Genomic DNA, 21,044 nt, shown 5'->3' on the forward strand with positions numbered 1-21,044 from the left:
TTGAAGTGGGGCGGGGGGATAACGTACCTAACTCATTGGGTTGTTGTGAGGATTAAATTAAGGGACATGCGTAGGGCACTTAGAACAGCACCTGTCACAGAGGAAGTGCTAGGGTTGGCTGTTATCATCGGCATCGTAATCATCTCATCATCATCATCTTTATCATTATTACGTTGTTCTAAGGTCCTATGGCTCTAAGCTTGGTCTTTCTAAGATCTACTATGTCTAAGATTCAATTATTCTAAGGTTGATTCTAAGGTTGTGTGTGGTTCCACAATTCTGTTGCTCTTAGGGTCTGTGGTTCCAACATCCTAGTATTCCAAGGCCTTCAGACACTTTTGGTTCATGCATCTGCAGAAGCCCAGCAGGCCCAAAGCTCTATACTTCTTATCCCAAACCCAGGCAGGGAGGCATGGGGTTCACTTACAGGTGGCTTCAGTGGTCCGACGGCTGTAGGATTTGCGAACACGGTACCTGACCACCAGCTCGCCCCTCTCCATTGTTGGTTCGAACACCTCTCTGGGGGGAATAGAGAGGAGACGAGGGCGGGGCAGAACAACGTGGAACCTCCTCCTTCCACCAACAGTGAAAGCGAGCGCCATCCCCACCCCCAGGCCTGCCTGCCCTCTCCTCCAGTGTTTGCTGAGCGCGTCTTGGACGGCTTTCCGCCTTCCATTCACTCCCCAGAGCCTTGCCCTCATTCTGATTCTTGGTAACCTCTCCTCCTGCACCAGCCTCCTCATGGTCTCCCCACCTCCGGCCCCTCCATCCCAGTCCATGTTGGCCTTCCAACCCACGTGGCTCCAACTCACCCATAGCGGGTCTCTTTCTTCCGCCGGTGGACGAGGAACAGGGCCAGAATGAGGACACAGGCAGCAGCCACCACTGCTCCCAGCAGTACATACCACCAGGGCCATGAGAAGGCAGGGACTGGGGGTTCACTCACTGTCAGGGGGTACGCAGGACAGGTCATGGTTGAGGTCTTGGTTCCAGCTCCCTGAGCCCCAAGGGGGTGATGTTGAAAGGAGGCAGGTGTGGATATATTTGATGAGGCATGTGACAGGTGCGTTCCCCTATCTGGGGAGACTGGGCTGGGCTGGACAGGGCATGCAGTGGATACGATAGATAGGAGTGGATGTTAAAGGAAGAGTGTGAAACTTGTAGGATGAGTATGGTAAGTTAAGAGTGGGATGGATAGGGACTTCCCTGGTGGCGCAGTGGATGATAAGACTCCACGCTCCCAATGCAGGGCGCCCGGGTTCGATCCCTGGTCAGGGAACTAGATCCCACATGCATGCCACAACTAAGAGAGTCCGCATGCCGCAACTAAAAAGCCCGCACGCCTCAACTAAAGATCCCGCATGCCGCAGCTAAGATCTGGCGCAGCCAAGATAAAAAAATAAATAATAATAAATAAATAACTATTAACAAAAAGAATGGGATGGACACTGGGGGATTGTGTGATGTGCGTGGAAGGAGTGTGGGATGGGAGTGAGAGACCTGTGCAAGGTGGGCTGTGCGATGTAATGTGAGCACGGGATGGTTGTGAGTAAATCTCAAGTGGTCTATGGGTGTGTGATATGTGTGATGGTCATGCAAGGAGGGGGGACTTGGGTGTGGAAAACAGATGAGTAGGGAGAGAACGCATACAGTGTAGGACAGGTGCACGAGGCATGTGCAATGAATGTGCAAGGAGTTTGAGGCTCCAGGGACCAATGGCCAAGGAATATTTTTGAGGAGGAGTGTGTGATGGCTATGGACGGGTTTTATTTTTATTTTTATTTTTGGCCTCCCTGCGCCTTCTGAGATCTTAGTTTCCCAACCAAGGATCGAACCCAGGCCCTTGGGAGTGAAAGTGCCGAGTCTTAACCACTGGACCGCCAGGGAATTCCCTGGAAGGGTTTTCGTAAAGCAAGGGATGTGAGTAAAATAAATGTGTAAAGGGGCATAGTGTGCAAAGGAGTGTGTGAAGAGTGTCAGATAAGTACTGGAGGAACTGGGATATGTGAGGATTCAGGGAGTATTCAAGGAGTTTTAGATACAAGGAAGAGCAGTATTCGTAAGGATGTAACTTTGATGTGAGGTGAGTGTGCAACAAGCGTGCAAAGGACGTGGGAAGGGAAGATGAGAAGCACGGGATGAATGGAAGGGGTGTGCAAAAAGGTGGGAGTGAGTGTGTAAGGAATGGAGGATGGGTATGTGAGTGTACCAGGAGTTTGGTGTGTGTGCAGAAAGCGGGCATGGGTTAGGATCGGCTTGGGGTGAGGGAATAATGTGTAAGGAGTGAGTGTGCAAGGAGAGTTGCAGAATGTGGGATCGTATGGACTGAAAGTTTTACAGTGCTTGCAATATTGGAGGTACGGTGAGTGTGTAAAAAGTATGCAGAGTGTGTGAATGAGAAGTGTGGGTGTGCATTGGGTTTGGGAGGCACGTGTGACGAATGAAGGGTTATAATGGGATGAACGTGAGAGGAGGGTGGGATTAATGTGGAAAGGTATGCAAAGAAATGCAGGAAGGCATGTAAGGAATGTAGGTTGAGTTACAAGAGGGGCTGTAATAGTGCTTGGAGGGTACAATGGGTGTAGGGGGAATGTTTGAGAATTGTTGGAGAAATATTTGAGAAGGATAGATATGAGGGGGATAACTCACCTGTCTGTTCATTTATCCATCCATCCACCCACCCACCTACTAATTGACTCATCTACCCAACTACCCATCCATTCATCCATCCATCCATCCATCCATCCATCCACCACCCACCCACCAATTCATTCATTCATCCATCTACACATACACTGATCCACCATTCCATCCATCCATCCATCCATCCACCATTCACTGAGTACCTACAATGCACTGGGTCATTCCAGCCACCTCCATCAAGGACCACACAAACCCAAGAAGTAGAGGATTAGAGTGATGAGTTTGAGAAATATGAAAGGGATGTGCAAAGAGTGTGTGTGGTGATGGGGTCCTCACTGGACAATGAGGGAAGGGAGGGAGAAGAGGCGAAAGTCCTTACCCAGCTGGTGGATTGGCTGTCCTTGTCCTGTGAGGAGAAAGGACAGAGGGAAGACATGCTCAGAGAGGGCAAGACTGGTGAGACACAGGTGAGGGAGTGAGGCTCTCAGTAAGGTTCCAGGTAGGAACAGAGCCTAGACTGGGGTAATGCTCAAAGGTACAGCAAGCAAGTCACAGGCATCTGGGAGAGACGAGGTCCCTGTGGGCAGGTTGAAGGGGGCTGAGCACGGCTTTGGAGTTACCTGGGCGCCAGAGCACCAGGGGCACAGGGAGGCTCCAGGGTCCATCCCCAGCAGCGGTGTAGGCTGCCACGCACACCGTCAGGTTGGGAACAGACCTGTCTCCCCGCAGCTCCAAGGTCACTTCTCGCCTTAGCCCTACGTCCATTAGCACCTAGGACGTCCAGACGTGGCATCAGAGTAGAGCTCCAGCCCCTAACGCTTAAGCCTTCACCCTCAGCCTCAACTTCCCATCTTTCTCAAAGCCCTCTCCTCTCTCCTCATCTGCAGTCCCTCATCCCCTACCTCTTCCTACCCTTCATTTCTCATCCCCCATCCCGTCCTCTCCTTTCCATTCTCCATCTCTACACCCACTAAAATAACAGCTCCACCAGGACTGGGACTTTGTCTCATTCACTCCCACGTCTTCAAGTCCTAGCACGATGTGTGGAACACGGTACTTGTGTTGAAGAACTGAATTCTCATCTTTTCACCCTCATCGCTCCAGACCCTTCTAACTCCCCACCCTCTCTCCCGCCCCATCTCTCCACCCCAGGGTGCTGCTTGCTCAGGTAGTACCTTTGTGCCAATTAGGAAGAGGCACCCCTTCCTCAAGATGTTATGCCACTATCTGCTGTAAAACTGTCCTGGTACATATAGGTCTACTGAAACGCTTTGTACGTGATTCATGAATAGCCATCCCTAACCCTCTCCCGGACCCCTTTAACTGTCCCACAATGTGCCCTCCTAGCACAGTGTGATGGCATCCTACCCAACCTGCTCAACTGTCCATGTCTGCCCTGTCGTCTTCTCCCCACCACTCCTCGCTCCTCCACAGCCCCTCCACCCCAACCTAGCCAGCAGCACCCACCTCGGGGGTATCCTGACCTCGATAGGCCAGTCGGTACCCTAGCAGGGTGCCCTGCAGGGGCGCCCTTGGTTCCTGCCAATGCACGAGGGCTTGGCTTCCATTCCGCATGGCGCTAACGTTCTCAGGAGGGCCCAGGGGCACTGGAGGACAGGGAAGAGGGGAAGCTGGCATCCCCACCTCTTCCTGACCCCCACCCCTGTTCCCAGGAAGTAGGGCCAGGGTACAGAGGGCATGCACATGGGCACCTCGTGCAGGCCTCCCATGAGCAGAAGCACAGGGGAGAGATGCCAGTGTGCCGTGCTGAGGAGTCGGGGACGAGGCAGGAAGGAGTCTGAAGCCACATGGGTTAAACGGGCGAGAGGAGATGCCGGGGATTATACTGATGTGTGCAAGGGTCAGTGGGGCAGTGAGCGACGTCTCCTGGCCACCAGCCCCTTCTTACCTCCCTCCGGTGTCTCCACAGGAAGCCAGTGGGTCCAGGGTGAGGGGCCCTGGCTACTGACACACGCCACCCGGATGTGGTAAGGGGTGTGAGGATGGAGGTTGCCCAGCCGCAGTTGGTGAGGCGGAACAGATGCTTGTAAGGTGAGGGGTTCCTCTGGGGGGTCCGGCTCTCCCAGCCAGGTGCCCACCCCATCGTCTGACAGCACAGCCTGGGGAGAGAGGGGCGCGTGAGGACAGGGTGGCCACGCAATCACTGGACGTGCTCACACAACTCTCAGTGGTGGTGATCCTGCTGTGATGGCACAATTTTGCGAGGATGTGTGTGTGTGTCACAACTCCATGTTAGTGCAACACGGGCACCTGAGTTTGCAAAACGAGGAGACCACCCAGCTGCGCAACGTGGCTCTGCCATCACTTACAAATGTCACTTCTGACAAGCCTTTCCCTCTCTGAGCCTCAGTTTCCTCATCTGGAAAATGGGGGCTTAGAGGAGCAAATGCCTTCTGGGGCTGCTTAAAGATTCAATGTAGGACAGTTGCATAGTGCATGGCAGGCGGTCAGCATCAACAATAATGACAGTGACAGTCAACCACAGGCAAAAGAAACGTCCCACAATAGAAGTCAGAAGAGGGAATTCCCTGGTGGTCCGGTGGTCAGGACTCCGTGCTTTCACTGCCGTGGGCCCGGGTTCAATCCCTGGTGAGGGAACTAAGATCCTGCAAGCCGAGCGGCTCAGCCAAAAAAAAAAAAAAGTCCGAAGGGTGGGCATCTCTGGGGGCTGAGGGAGCCTTCAAGGGAGCTGAGAAGTGTCTGCATCTTGATTCAGAGGGAGGTCACATAGGTTAAGCACACCAAAGGGTATGCACATTATATATGTTATACCTTAATTAAAAAAAACAAAAGCCTTGGGACTTCCCTGGTGGCACTGTGGTTAAGACTCCACGCTCCCAATGCAGGGGGCCTGGATTCGATCCCTGGTCAGGGAACTAGATCCCACATGCCGCAACTAAGAGTCCGCATGCCACAATTAAGGAGCCAGCGAGCCGCAACTAACACCCGGTGTAACCAAATAACTAACTAAATAAATAAGAAAAGCCTTTTACAGATCTGAACTCATTTGATCCTCACCTCAGCTTTGCGCTGTAAACATGTGCTGTGTTTGTGCCCGTTATACGGATGGGGACACTGAGGCTCAGAGAGATGAAATCACTGGCCCAAGGACACCAGCTTGTCACTGATGAAGCTGGAACCTGAACCCCAGCCTGTCTTCAAAACCTTTGCCCTACTGACAACAAGAATGTCCATTTAAGAACATCAGTAATAGTAACAATACTTCTCTTCTGTTCAGAGAGGCAATGCAGCTTAGTGCTGAAGAGCAGGGATACTGCATCTGGATCCAGCCTCTACCACTCCCTAGCTCTGCACCTCGGTTTCCTCATCTGTAAAATGGGATAACAACGGTGTTTCCCTACTTCGCAGGGTTAACTGAATTGACTCCCGTAAGTGTGTAGAAGAGTGTTTGTGCATGTCGAGAGTTTGTCATTATCATTTTGTGTGTGTGAGGTTGTCTGGCCATGAGTGTCAAACCCTGCACACCCTGCACAGCGGTACAGGCTGCTACACCCACCTGGTCGCCAGGAGTGGCACCATCAGGATGGCAGGGGCCACGGCTGGGGAAGACGTCTGTACAGCCCTTCCCCACAGAACCACAACCCGCCACAGCCACACAACCCACAGCCACACAGCTCAGGGGTGCTGCCTTCACCCTGGGGAGCAATCAGGCGATGTAACCACACCACACAGTGTGTTGGGAAGTTTACTGCTTAAGGCTCTAAAGCCAGATTCCTTTGGGTCCAAATCTTGGCTTGGATATTATTTGCTGTGTGATTTAGAGTGAGTGTCTTAACCTCCCTGGGTCTCAGTTCCTGTCTCTGGAAAATGGGCTTCCAAGAGTCCCTCCCTCTCAAGGTGCGAGGTTTAATGAAATGAGGCTCATGAACTGGCTTGCCATCCTGTCAACAGCTAACATTTTCTGAGCGCCAGCTGTGTCCCAAGCACCTTGCCAAACACATTCCTGGTTGAGCAAATTGCCTTCTTACCATCACCCTATGGGGTCAATTTCTTTTTTCATTCCCATTTTACAGGTGAGGAAACAGAGGCCCAGATTCAGCAGCTTGCCCAAAGTCACACAGCCCCCATGTGGGGAGACAACAGCATTGCAAGGCGTGGGGAGGAGCTGAGCAGAAGGTGGGTAGCAGGATGGGGGACGTAGGTCTCCATGCCTGATCTCTGACCCACAGTGACTGACCAGAAGGGGAACCTCTTCTGGGACAAAGGGGACGTGGGTGCAGACAGTCAGGCTCCCCCTGCCAACTCCACTTCTCTTTTCCCCGGGACGGCTGTGACCTCCCACTTGAACCCTTAGCCCATGCACAGCAGGAAGTGAGACCTGGAGAGGGAAGAGGGTACACTTCTGCTTTCTTGGGGACACTGGATGGATGTGGGTTGTGGGTACAGTTGGTGCCTGACCTGGCATTTGAGGTCTTCCCAAATCAGCCTGGCCTCTGGGATTGAAATGGTTTTATCCTTTTTAGCCATTGGGGAAGGAAGGTCACTTCCCCTCTCTGGGCCTCAGTTTCTTATCTTGAAAATGGGAAGATGAACAGCCACTACTTTCTGGGGTTAAAATGTCAATTCAATGTGAGGTTGTCTCCAGGGCCAGAGTCTTTCTTATAAGAAAGGCAACTCCCGTTCAATCAAGCACTGGCTCTAAATGGTCTTTAGGAGGTCAGGAGTGCCCTTTGGGTTTGGCGAGACAAGGGTTCAAATTCCACATCTGCCACTTCCTGTCTGTGACTTTGGGCAAGTTGCTTAACTACCCTGAGCCTTAGTTACTTCATCTGGAAAATGGGTGTATCCATAGACCCTACTTCACAAACACTTGAGAGGCTGTGTGAAAAGCTGTAACGCAAGGCGCAGCACATAGGTGACATTCAATAAAAGTTGGTCATTTTCCATTATTGTCATCTCCCATCACAGACACTGTGCCATCCTCACTTAAACTCTCAAATCTCAGAGAACATCAGGCCAGAACTGGATCTCATATTCAGAGATGTGTGTTGCTTTGTTTTTCTTATTCTAGAGCAGGAACAACTTCAGTGCCGAAGGCTGGGTCTAGCTCATCTCAATTGTTAGCTATTCTTCCAGCAAACATTCCCTAGTCGATGTCTGGCCTTGCGCTGGGCAATAAGTAATAGGGACCCAGTGGTGGCTAAACCAGGCCAGCCCTGCCCTCCCAGAGCTCACAGTCCAGGGGGAGACAGACTCACCCCCAGACAGTGACAACCCAGGGTGGTCAGGGCTGGGACAGGAGAAGTACAGGGCTGTGGGTACCCAGTGATGATGGGCCCTGCTGTCTCAGGGCTCCCATTCCAGCTAGAGTCAATATCACTAACACTAAAAAAATGAAAACAGCCAATAGTGTTTTTTTTGGCAGTGCCACATGGCTTGCGGGATCTTAGTTCTCCAACCAGGGGCTGAACCCACGCCCTCGGCAGTGAAAGCACAGAGTCCTAACCACTGGACCACCAGGGAATTCCCAAAAGCAGCCAATAGTTTATTACACATTCCCAAAGGTCCAGATACTATTTTGTTAATTGCATTCACTCATTGAATCCCCACAGCCAGCCTATCAGGTAGGTACCACCATTATGCCCATTTTATAGATGAGAGAACTGAGACCCAGGGAGGTTGTGTCACCTGCCCAAGCTCATGTGGCCAGCAGCTGGTGGAGTCAGGATTTGAACCCAGGACATCTGGCTTAACCCAAGGCTCTACTGCTTCTCAACACACGAATGGGTGGGAAGGGCTGGTTTCCCAGGGAGAGGATGAGGGCCTGTGGCTGTGGATGGAAGGAGGGCTGAGACGGAGGTGAGGAAAGCCTGAGGTCTCACCTGCAGGGTGCAGTGGGTGAGGGGATAAATGCCGCTCAGGCCTGGGGTCCAAGCCACCTCCAGCTCCGTCGGCTGGCTGGAAACCAAGTGGAGGTCGCGGGGCCGCTGGGGGAGCACTGTGGACAGAAGAGGGGAGGAGCTGACCCCTTGCCCAAAGCTCCCCACCCTGCCCTCAATTCCAGCTCTGACCTTTGACCCCAATGCCCCACCCTCTGACACCCAGCTCTCCAGCTCCCTTTCCTGTCACCTGTGATGGTGGCCGTGCGGGATGTGGTGACCCCCTTGGCGTTATGGGCTTCACAGGAGAAAGAAGCAGTCTTGTTCAGGCCTGGGGAGTCATATGAGGGAGGGGTCCAGTCAGAAAGGGGAAGGAGGGGCTCCCGGGCCACGCTGAGCATCCCTTCCACCACGCCCTACCCGACAGGGTCAGTCTGGCACCCAGGGCCACCTGCTTGAAGGGAGATTGTGGGAAAGGGAGATAATACATTGGGAACACAGGTCTCCATCCCCAAACACAAGGCCAGCTAACACCCCACCCCACAGACACGCACACAGATAGAAACACATGCACACGTACACACACAGACATATATACTCAGAACCACATACATAGACGCACACAGGCACACACACTCATACACACGCTTATGCACAGAGATACACATACATACACAGATATACAGACGCACAGAAACACTCATACTCACACATAGACACACCAGACGCAGGCACCAGTTACACACACAGACGCACACAGAAACACACACTCACATACAGAAACGCACATACTCGGGGACTTCCCTGTTGGCACAGTGGTTAAGAATCCGCCTGCCAATGCAGGGGACACGGGTTCCATCCCTGGTCCGGGAAGATCCCACATGCCGCAGAGCAACTAAGCTCGGGCGCCACATTTACTGAGCCTGTGCTCTAGAGCCCGCGAGCCACAGCTACTAAAGTCTGCACGCCATAACTACTGAAGCCTGCGCGCCTAGAGCCTGTGCTCCGCAACAAGAGAAGCCACCGCAGTGAGAAGCCCGCTCAGCGCTTCGAAGAGTAGCCCCCACTCGCCGCAACTAGAGAAAGCCTGCGCACAACAATGAAGACCCAACGCAGCCAAAAATAAACAAACAATAAATTAATTTAAAAAGAACAAGGTAATCAAAAAAAAAAGAAACGCACATACTCATACCTAGACACACACAAACACACAGACGAACACACACTCACATATACACACAAAAATAGACACAATCACACTGAGCCACACAGACACCTGTCTCGAAGTGTACACATCTAATAGATACACACTTAAGAAACAGGCCCTCATGGCGGTGTGGAAATGTAGAGGTGTTTGCTCATCGACAAGCTTAGCTGCTACCAATCCCTCTACCCCGCACTCACTCACTCTAGCTCCACTGGCCTCCTGATGTTTCTAGAAGGTACTATGCATGCTCCCACCTCGGGAAATCTGCGCTTCCGTTCCCTCTGCTTGGAAAAGCATTCCCACAGACATCCACGTGGCTCCCTCCTGCCCACCTTCACATTTGTTACTCAGATTCCACCTTCCAGTCGCCTCTGTCCCCAACCACCTTGTTGAAAATTGGAACCTCCCCTCCACAACTAGCCTCTTCCCTGCTTTACTTTCTCTTTGATTCTTCTCATCACAGCATCCTTTACACAGTCCTACATATCCTGTTCACTGTGTGTTGACCCCACTAGCACGTCAGCCCAGGACGGTAGGGGTTTCTGTCTGTTTTGCCCCCTGCTGTATCCCCCCAGGGGCCTAAGACGGCCTGGCACACAGTAGGTTCTCCGTAAATGTTTGTTGAATGAGTGGATGAATTTATGTACTTATGAGCACTTCCGGGTGTGTACGTAGCGACGTGAGCATGTGTAATTCCGTGGGTGAGTTCGTGTGTTTTTGAGTGCCTGGGGGTGGATTGCCTCCCCTTTCTCAGTGTGGTGGTGGTGGGAATATACACACACATGCACGCACACAGAGGCACGTACAAGTACACAAACACAAGAGACGCAGACACACAAACACAGAGATACACAACACACAGAGCTATACAACATACACAGATTCACACACACGGCAACAGAGACACGCACACCCATAATCTCTGGGTGATAGGAGGTAAGGAGGACCAAGTCTTCAGTCTATGTGTGACTGCAGATCTGTATCTGCCTGTGTTTCTCTGCGTGTCTGTGGATGCTATACGCGTGCGTCTCCTGCGTTTGTTCCGCGCTGTGCTGTGTTCCCACCACCACCAGCTACGCGCACACACAAAGTTTCCTTTTCTCAGTTAGCAGAGGGAGTAGAAGGAGGGAAAGGCGGCGAGGCCGGAAGGGGGGTGGGCAGGGAAGTTCCCCAGCTCCGCTGCCCAGGCCGCAGTTCCCAGCCAAGGTCAGGTGCCCGGCCCGCAGCCCCCGGCTGCCCTGGGGAGGGACAGGACAGCCCCGGGCGAGCTGCCCGAGGGGGCGGGGAACCTGGGTCCCGTCCAGCCACCTGGCACGTGGGGGTCCGCCAGGGTCACCGCGCGGGAGCCCGCGCTGCCCGCCGCCGTTGGAGCCCTGGGGCGGGAGGGGGGTCTGGAGCCCGGTCCAGTTCCGACCGCAGCATTCCTGCCCCCGCGTGAGTCACCGGGGCGCCCCCACCCCGGCACTTCCGGCCGGACTGGGATCCCCCTTCCCGGGGCCCCAGCGGCCCGCACCTTGAGGGAGGGGGAGACAGGGGCGAAAGGGCCTAGGACCCCCTCCCCTCCGGCGGGCTCTCCCTCTACGACCGACTCCAGATGTGCTTTCCAGATGTACCGTCCCTCTCCCCCTCGGCGCCCGGCGCCACCCTCCCCCACCCCAGAGCGCAGTTTGCTTTTTCCGAGGGAATTGGAGGGATGGAAGGAGAGAAGGGGCACGCCCTGAGTCAGATCCAGGGACAGACACACACAAACGGACGAAATTCCTTGATCCAGAACACACCACGAATTCCTACACACACACAGTGAATCACACTTAACATACAGGGGCCTACAGGGCACGTTACGGGCCCTAAAACAGAAAACTGGTTAACTATACAGGAGGATGCTGTCGCAGACACGCGGTGACACAAAAACATTCTCTATGACTGACACGTATACACAAGGGGCTGACACCGACGCACATACACAAAGAGAGACACACACATACACGAACACAAACACGCAATCGAACGAGCACACACTGACTACAAACACCTAGCAACACAATACACACCTAGGCTGAAGCTGACAGACGCACAAACCTCCCCGCAGTTCGAGATACACCCACCAAGCAACAAACGTACGTTGAGGTTGAAGTGGACAAACGGATACACAACAGGACACAAATCAGGTTGATGTTAACTGGCTCACACAGAAACACAGCCAAGCCTTCAAAACACAGCTGGACACACTCAGGTTGCTTCAGACACATTCCTCAAGATGCAGGCTGATACGGAAACACACACTTGCTTCGACACACAGGGTTGCTGCAGACACACAAACGTGGAGATGCTGCCTTGTGCATATAGGTGGCACAGACACATATATACACACTGGCTGGTGAGTACCTCAAGTTCATCCACCAAGAGGCAGTCAGGGCTGGGACCGACATACCAGGAGAGCAGACAGAAGCAGAAGGGTGTTGTTACTACCTGCTGTGAATCACACACACACACACACACACACACACATGTCTATAGGGGTCCATGGGACAGAGTTACATACCAACATGCTCACCCTGTGACATATACACAGATATCACAGAGCCATCCATACACAGCCACAGGCAGTGGAACCACACCAAGAAACACACCAAGTTGTCCAATGACACATCCTGAGTCCACAAAGAAACAGAAGCTCCCACTAAGACACACCGACACCTAAAGGCACACGCCTGTAAGCTGGCATTGTCTCTATACAGGGAGGTATGGAAAATAGCCACAAGGCGCACTGCCATCCATCACTCTGCCATCTCTCCTCACACACACATGTGCACTCCACCCTCTCACAGAGAGTCACCGCTGTGAACACACAAACACAAAGAAGGACAGATAGCAGGCCGACACTGGAGTACTTAGTCACACACATACACACACACACACACACACACACACACACACACACACACTGACAGCCCCTGAGAAACTTACAGAAACATGCCATAAAGACCCAAACACAGTGGGACAGACACCTAAGGCGACAGAAACATACCTAGTCTCACACACACACACACGCACACACACGCACGCACACACACACACACACACACACTCTGAGACATACACAGAAGCCAGCCCTCACTCAGGTACACCCTCGTACAAACAGGTAGATGCACTGAGACACAGATCGAGAGGGACAGGGACACACCCAGACCTCCCACCCCGCCTCACACACAGAGACACACACAGAGATCCCCACCTGGCAGCTCCCTCACACGCTGATACACACACAGATCCTCTCACACCTGCGTCCCCCATTTCTCCCTCTTCCTGGGATGGGGTGGGGGAACCATCCCGCTCTCCCTCCCCTTTGCCTGGGTCCTGCCAGGCTGACTCAGGCCCCAGAGCTGTGGGCCTGAGTCACCCCTCTGGAGGCGGCATGCTCACCCCTGATTCCTCGTACACTCAGGGCCCCCGGAATGCTGGGAATGTGAGCACCTCCTCCCACCCTAAGAGACTCTCTTGTCAGGAGTCCCCTCCCCATGCCAGCAGATGGAAGCAGCAGGTTGGGGATGCTGGAAGCCGATGCCCTCCAAGGTCCAGCCGCCTCCCTCTGACTGACTCAGCCTCCCCCATCTGTGTTCCTCTGCCTCTCCTTCCTCAGTGAGGGGAACCCCCTGTGCTCAGGGTCCCCCAACTCTGGCTGACCGCTGTGTGACCCCAAACTAGGTCCTGCCCCATCTGTGAGGTGTGGAAGGGGATGGTCACCCTGAGGCTGGGAGGGTTTCTCCTGTCACTCAGACCTGTCGTGTCTCTCTCCATCTTGGGTTACTTCTGTAAGGAGCTAGGGGAGAGGAAGGCCCAGTTGATTCCGGTGCCCTGCTTAGGGTCAAGGGCTGACACAAGGGGCATCAGACCCCCACACACTTGGCCATGGAGCAGCTCAGAGGAAACCCAGGACAAAGAATTCTCTGCAGAGAGGCTGGCATGAATGGAGGGGGAAAGAGCAGAGAGACAGGGAGACACACAGAGCAACAGAGAGAGATGGAGAACAGAGACAGAAAGAAAACATACAGAGGGAAACGAGATAGATGGGGACAGAAATGCAGAGACAGAGATACTCAGAGACAAAGAGAAAAGACTAGAGGGAGACTCAGAGACAGACAGAGAAGGACAGCGGGATGAGCAGACCCTCACACAGAGGCATGAAGGGCTCCCCACTTCCATCCTGTCTGGCCCTCTACACTGAGCTGACCACATCCCTGGACTCACCTGGAACACGGAGTGTGTGCTGGGCACTGTGGTCCACGGTTGCAGCTAGGGAGACAGCATCCTGGAGCCAGAGTAGGTCCACGGGCTCTGGGGGTCCCTGGGCCCGGCAGCTCAGGTTGAAGGGAGTGTTGGCAGACACAGTCCTGTCCTCAGGCTCCTCCAGGAAGTAAGGCAGACCTGGGCGGGGGGCAGTGGTGAAGGCTGGGGTCCCTCTGAGCCCCCTAGGTGTCTGACTCACCACTAGGATGTTGTAGGGTGCAGGGTCTTTGACCCCTATGTCTGACCCCTCAGGACACCTCTACCCCCAGGAAACATGATCCCAATATCCGACTCTCCCCACCAATGTCTGAGCTCCAGGACATCTGAGCCTCTCATGTCTCTTTTCCAGAATGTCTTACTCCTTCCTGCTCTTCATGCCACTTTGTCTATGAGGAAAGTGAGGCCCCCTGGGGGGTGAGGGAGAGGGTTAAGTTGTGCCTCAGACCCTTGATCTGACCCCCGAATGTCCTGCCCCAACCATGTGTGACCTCAGGACAACTGACAGACCCAAAGATATCTCCCCCCCCGCCCAAAACATATAATCTTGTGCAGGCCTGCCCCCAATAATTTATAGACCCCTCCAGCTGCCTGACCCTCCAAGATCTCTGACATTCTTAGGTTGTACGTCCCCAATGCACGCCGCGAATCCTCCAGCACCCTCTGACCCCTCAGGATTCTTGGTCTCCCACGACCTCTGAGCCCAGGGCTCACCCTCCAGCCCGACGTAGCCAGGCTGGGACACGAAGGTCTTTCTGCCCAGGACCACGGCACACTGGTACCATCCAGCGTCTGAGAGCTGCAGGGACGAGATTCTGACAGGGCAAGAGGAGGGACAGAGAGGTTCAGGGTCAAAGCTGTACCCGGGGAGGGGGTCCTCAGAACTGAAAGAGGAGAGTCTGGGCTGGAAACTCGTAAGACCGAATAAGTGGGTACTATTATTAACTCATTTTACAGAAGAGGAAAGTGAAAGCCAGGTTTAGTTACGTCACATGCTCAAAGCCATGCAGCTAGCGAGTGGCCACACTGGGGTCCAACCCAGGTGGGCTCCTGCGAGTGACTCTGCAGCCACCATGTGATGGAGGTGGGGACACAGGGGTCAGGAGGGATGCGGGTCGTGTCTGGTTAGGGGAGGCCGGGCACCTGAGTTGGCTGACCACTTTCCAGTCATCCTGCCCGTCTTCGCCCAGGGGCACCTGGGTCTGGGTGCTGTCTGCCAGCTCTAGGACCTGTCCATCCCGAAGCCAGGTCACCTCGGGGGGCTCCCCCTGAACCTGGAGCTCACACCGAAGGGCCCCCATGAGTCCTCGGGCACCAGTGATGTTCCCCGGACTCCCCACGAAGGGGTGCCGCTCAGCCTGTGGGCCTGCAGGGAGATGGGGAAGAATTCACTCAGGAAACCCTGCTCCCCTCCAACTCCTTGGTTCCACCCGTGCCGGCCTGCCTACTGCCAGGACCCCGCCAGGCCCTTAGGCCCACATAGTTGCAGAGTGACCTCAGCAGGGGGTGTGGAGGGTAGAGGCTTTGAGGGGAAGATGGGAGCCTTCCCAGGGGACTGGGGTCCGGCCTCCAGCCTCCGTCCGTTGGGAGTAGGCCCGGGGTCTGGCAGCCTCCCACGCCCTGACTGCCCGGCAGGCCTGCCCTCCCTTAGTGTCTCTAGAGACTTGACAGATTAGGCTGGTGGACGGTGGGGAAGAAAAGGGAATGGGAGGGAGAGGAGAGAGAGAGAAACAGGGAAGGAGAGTCAGAGAGAGGAACCAGAGAACGTCAGGCAGACAGAGGGACAGAAACCCGGAGCGACAGAGGATAAGAGATGGAGAGAGACACCCCAGAGGGGAAAAAGTGGTAGGAGAGACACACAGAGGGAAATGGACAGAAAGAGATAAAAACAGACGGACAGAGACAGTGATAGAGACACTTAGGGCACAGGGAGAGATAAAGACAGAGACTGGAGAGAGAGAGAGAAATGGAGACCCACAGAGATGGTAGGATTGGAGGCAGAGTCCCTGGCCCCAGAGGTGGAACGCGCAGACAAACAGCCATAGGGTAAGGAGAAGTGGGGGTGACAGTGACAAGGGACTTCCCCTAGGGCTCTGGAGCCTCCTCATCCCGCTGCCTGACTTGGGGTCCTTTCTGGAAGCTTCCTTTCCGGGCAGCCCCCAGCTCAGCCCCTCTCCCCAAGGCCCCCAACTCAAGTCCAGCCCCTACCCTTGCCCTCAGCTTCTCCTGTCTGTCTGTCTGTGTCCATCTCTTCCCATCTCTGACCCTCTTAGTTTCTGTTTCTTGCCCTTCTGCTCTCTCAAGAGTCCCTTTTTCCTTCCCTCTCTTGGTTTGTCTCTGTGTATACCCTCCCCCTCTGTTGTCCCAAGGAAACTCCCTGAGCCAGACCAGGACTCCCGACTCACCCCCCTCAAACACCTGCCATCCATCCCTCTCCTTTCCCTCCTCCCCCAGCGCCCCCCATCACTCACCCTTGGGAGCCACGCACCCCCAGCAGCACAGCGCCCAGCACCAGGCCAGCAGGACCCTGCCCATCCTCGGGGCACCACGCAATCAATGCCAAACTTTCCTCAGAAGTTGCTGGGCACCCCGTGGGGGAGGGGGCAGGGCCGGGTTGTGCCCGGCCCTCCCCCCAGCTCCGGGCTCCCCGGATTTGGCACTGCCCGCCTGGCACAGCGGAGCGGGGGGCGCCCTCACCCGGCTCTGCTCAGCGGCGCCTTCCCAGCTCCCCTGCCTCCTTCTCTCCCTCCCAGATTTCGGGCAACGCTTTCCCCGCCCCTGGCTCCCCCCGCCTCCGCCCACCGGCGGGAGCCCAAGGGGCCACCCGGACTTCAAGGGGTTAACGCGGAGAGAAGAGGACCAGCTCTTTCTTAAAGGGGCCCTGGAGGGAGGCTGAGGAGGGGGAAGGGGGCCCCAGGTGGCTATGCCCCTAATCGTGGGCCAGCGAGGCAGGGAAGCTGTGCGTCTCCCTATCCCGGCTCTGGGCGCTGTCCCTCTGGGCTCTCTCAATGTCTGGTAAACATTCCTCCAGAACTCCTCTCCCCTCTGCGATGCCCCCCTCCCCTGCCTCCACCCCCAGCCCAGCCCAGCCAGGCACTCCCCCTCTCACTCACAGCTCCTCAGACAAGGACACACACACACACACACACACACACACACACACACACACACACTCTCACAGATGTCATCCACACACAGAGGCTGGGACAGGAGGAGACACGCAGGGGCACGCCACCGGCTCACACTCAGACAAGCCAGGTCAGGAGCTCCTCCATTCGTGGAGAAACCTCAGAAACCAGAAACGGGAGGACACTGCTGCGTGGGCATCCCCGGGGGGAGACTTGGGGAGACGTGGATCCTCATACAAAAGAGATCCACATGGGCACGGAAACAGGACATCAGTGGATGGGCACTCACAGGGGTGCCCAAAGACCTGGGTGGGAATCCCGCCTCTACCACTAACCCTGTGACCTTACGAGTGACTGGCCTCCCCGAGCCTCGCTTTGTCCATCTGTAAGGTGGGAACAGCAGCAGAACCCACTTAGCAGGCTGCGGGGAAGCTGTCCTGGGTCAGTGCACGTGCAGTTTTTTGCACGTGGTGACGACAGCTGACAAGGTGCCCTTGATTTTTTGCATCTCATCTGTATGTCTCTCTGTGCACTTGCATGGCTGTCTCCCTCTGGTGGATTGTGTATCCTGATCCTTGTAGATCCAGGGCCTGTGTGCTGGTTCTCCTGCTTGTCCGTTTACTTCCCACCATGTGTTTTGCACGTGGTGGAGGTGGGGGGGGGGGTCTCTGCAAGCCTGAGTGTCTGTGTAGGAGGGGACTGGCCACCCATCTCTCTGCTCTTGGCTGTTCTGTTTGTGTATTGGCATCCCTACAGCTCCTTATAAACTCCTCTCCTTTCAGCCTCCCGATGTCTCTCCCACCTGCCTCTTCTCACTCCGAGGAGTCCAGCCCCATCCTTTCCCACAAGGACCCTGCCTTGGCCTCCTCCCTGGCCTCCCCCCAGGCCTCCTTGCCTCCACTCTTACTCCCTCCAGCCCATCATCTCCCATTCATAAGCAGAGGGATGTTTCTGAAACTCAAATCTGACCCTGTCCCCTCCCTGCTTAACCTTGGCTCCCCACTGCCCTCTGGGCGAGCTCCCGGCTCCACAACCTGGCACTCAGGGCTCTTCTCCATCAGCTTTCCTGAGCTGTGTCATTTGTGTCCCATTTCAGTGACAGCCTCAGCATCTATTCTGCCACCCAAGCCCGACCCTCAGGGTCCTCTTGGACAGCCCCCACCCTCAATAAGTTTCCAAGTGCCAAGGAGGATTCGATTTAGCTCCACAAACCTTTCTCCTGCCTGGCCTTGCTGTCCTCCCCGTGGTCTCACCCTGGTCCAGCCCCATCTTCTCCCACCTGGACCCCTGCTCTGGCCTCCTCCCTGGTCTCCTGGCCTCCACTCTCTCTCCCTCTAACCTGTCAACAGCAAGAAGAATGTCTCTCAATCCCAAATCAAACCCTTTTCCACCTTTGCCCCAAACCTTCCAAGATAAACCCCCAAACTGCTTGCCTTGACCACTCATGCCCACCTGGCTCCTTTCTCTTGTTCACAAGCTTTAGGCCCTCCTCCTGAAGCTCTATGCCCCCAACTCCTACACACCCTCAGCCCCATCTCAATTGTCCCTTCTCCTTGGCATCACTGCCTGGTCCTTCCCAGTCAACTCTAGGTCCCCGTGTTGTTCACTCCTAACACTTTGTCCTTTTCTTTGGCTTGGGTTGTCACAATATATTTATTGGTGTGACCGTGTGTCTCATGGTCTGTGGGCTCTGGGAGTGTGGGCTCTGGGAGTGTAGGCACTGGGTATATCTTTGGTACCACTGTGTCCGCACCACCATGTAAAAGACCTTTCATAAAGGGGTCAGTTAATTATTGTGGCATTTTGGGGGGACGCAAATATGTGCAAAGGTCTGCCCACTTGTCTGAATACGCTGGGTGGCCCTACACACCTAGGACACGGTGGACCCAGCTGTGTGCGTGGCCAACTTGAACCTGTGTTCGTTCTTTCAAGAACTATTTGCTGAGTATCAAATATGTGTTTGCAATTGGCTTTCAAATGCATTTTATTTATTTATTTTTTTATACATAGTATTTTAATTTTAATTTTATTATGGTCCCGCTGTGCGGCATGTGGGATCTTAATTCCCCCACCAGGGATGGAACCCTAGCCCTACAGGGGAAGCACAGAGTCTTTTAAACGACTGGACCCCCAGGGAAGTCCCTCAAATGCATTTTAAAAATGAGATGGGGGCTTCCCTGGTGGCGCAGTGGTTGAGAGTCCGCCTGCCGATGCAGGGGACACGGGTTCGTGCCCCAGTCCGGGAAGATCCCACATGCCGTGGAGCGGCTGGGCCCGTGAGCCATGGCCGCTGAGCCTGCACGTCCGGAGCCTGTGCTCCGCAATGGGAGACGCCACAACAGTGAGAGGCCCGCGTAGCTAAAAAAAAAAAAAAAAAAAAATGAGATGGGGGAATTCCCTGGCGGTCCAGTGGTTAGGACTCGGTGCTTTCATTGCTGAACCGCTGAAGGTGCTGGCTCCGATCCCTGGTCGGGGAACTAAGATCCTGAAAGTCGTGTGGCGTGGCCAAAAAAAAAAGGTGAGATGGACAGGTGGATAGAAATGTTCCCTGTGCCAGAGGCGGGGATTCCACAGTGAGCAAGACTGCCCTCATGGAGCTCATATTCCAAGTGGAAGAGGGAGAAGAGCCAGAGAAATATTTATCAGATTGCAACACGGGAAGTGAAGAAAAATAAATTTGGGGAAGGGATATCAAGGGGAGCGGGGGGAGTGCCATTTTAGAGAAAGTAGTCAGGGAAGTGCTCTCTGAGGTTATGATCAAGTTCTGAAGTAAATTAGCAAGTGAGTCATATAGGAAAGGGCATTCCAGGCAGAGGGAACAGCCGGTGCAAAGGCCTGGGGGCAGGCCTGCAGGGAACTTCAAGGAGAAGACCCGTGTGGCTGGAATGGATGGGGGTCAGGGAGTAGGTGAGATCAGGGAGGGCATTGGCCTGGGGAGGAGGACTTTGGCTTTTATTCTAAATATGACAGCATGCACTAAGGGGCTATTCCCCCCACCCAGCTTTACTGAGGGATAATTGGCCAAAATGTATAAATTTAATGGGGAATTCCCGGTGGTCCAGGGGTTAGGACTTGGCCCTTTCACTGCTGAGGGCCCAGGTTCGATCCCTGGTTGGGGAACTGGGGAACTAAGATTCCACAAGCCATGCAGCGTGGCAAAATAAATAGATAGATAGATAGATAGATAGATAGACAAATAAATAAATAATAAATTTAAGGCGTACAACATGATTTACTACATGTATATATTGCAAAGGGATTACCACAATAAAGTTAATTAACCCATCCACTACCTCACATAGTTACCATTTTTTGGTGTGTATAGTGAGAACATTTAAGATCTACTCTCTCAGTAAATTTCAAGTATACAATACAATATTAGCTATAGTCACCATGCTGTACATTAGGTCCCCAGAACTTATTCATCTTGTAACTGAAAATCTGTACCCTTTGATCAACATCTCCCCATTTCTCCCCCACCCCCAGCCTCTGGCAACAACAATTCTTTTACTTAAGTAATTATTAATTAATTTTTATTGCGAGACAATTGACATATAACACTATATTAGTTTCGGATTGCACAGTGATTCTATATTTGTATATGTTGTGAAATGATCACCACAGTAAGTCTACTTGACATCCATCACTACGTGGTTACAATTTGTTTTCGTTATGAAACTTTTAAGATTTACTCTCTTAGCAACTTTCCAATGTATAATACGGTTTTATTAACTATAGTCACCATGCTACCTGACATCTTTCTGTTTCTATGAATTCAGCTTTTTTAGATTCCACATGTAAGTGAGATCATACAGTATTTGTCTTTCTCTGTCTGACTTATTTCACTTAGCATAATGACTTCAAGGTCTATCCATGTTTGTCACAAATGGCAGGGTTTCCTTTTTTTTATGGCTGAATAAT

At 53.7% G+C, this 21,044-nt stretch overlaps 1 protein-coding gene across 2 annotated transcripts in view; it reads right to left on the reverse strand.

Annotated features, from left to right (window-relative positions):
* The window catches only part of AXL (AXL receptor tyrosine kinase), a 30,137-nt gene extending 13,607 nt beyond the window's left edge, over positions 1 to 16,530 (reverse strand). The window contains exons 1-12 of one of the 2 annotated variants that reach the window (XM_065898440.1): positions 16,467 to 16,530; positions 15,139 to 15,361; positions 14,710 to 14,810; positions 13,960 to 14,136; positions 8,755 to 8,835; positions 8,508 to 8,623; positions 4,553 to 4,763; positions 4,111 to 4,250; positions 3,264 to 3,414; positions 3,023 to 3,049; positions 813 to 945; positions 428 to 519 (exon numbers count right to left, since the gene is read on the reverse strand). In XM_065898440.1, the coding sequence (XP_065754512.1) occupies positions 428 to 519; positions 813 to 945; positions 3,023 to 3,049; positions 3,264 to 3,414; positions 4,111 to 4,250; positions 4,553 to 4,763; positions 8,508 to 8,623; positions 8,755 to 8,835; positions 13,960 to 14,136; positions 14,710 to 14,810; positions 15,139 to 15,361; positions 16,467 to 16,530 (1,516 nt within the window). The remainder of the gene's footprint in view (positions 1 to 427; positions 520 to 812; positions 946 to 3,022; positions 3,050 to 3,263; positions 3,415 to 4,110; positions 4,251 to 4,552; positions 4,764 to 8,507; positions 8,624 to 8,754; positions 8,836 to 13,959; positions 14,137 to 14,709; positions 14,811 to 15,138; positions 15,362 to 16,466) is intronic. The other variant, XM_065898441.1, reaches the window with a different exon arrangement.
* Between the last annotated feature and the right edge of the window lie 4,514 nt (positions 16,531 to 21,044).

This window comes from Phocoena phocoena, chromosome 20 (genome assembly GCF_963924675.1).
Source record: "Phocoena phocoena chromosome 20, mPhoPho1.1, whole genome shotgun sequence".
In the NCBI taxonomy this organism is placed as follows: Eukaryota; Metazoa; Chordata; class Mammalia; order Artiodactyla; family Phocoenidae; genus Phocoena; species Phocoena phocoena.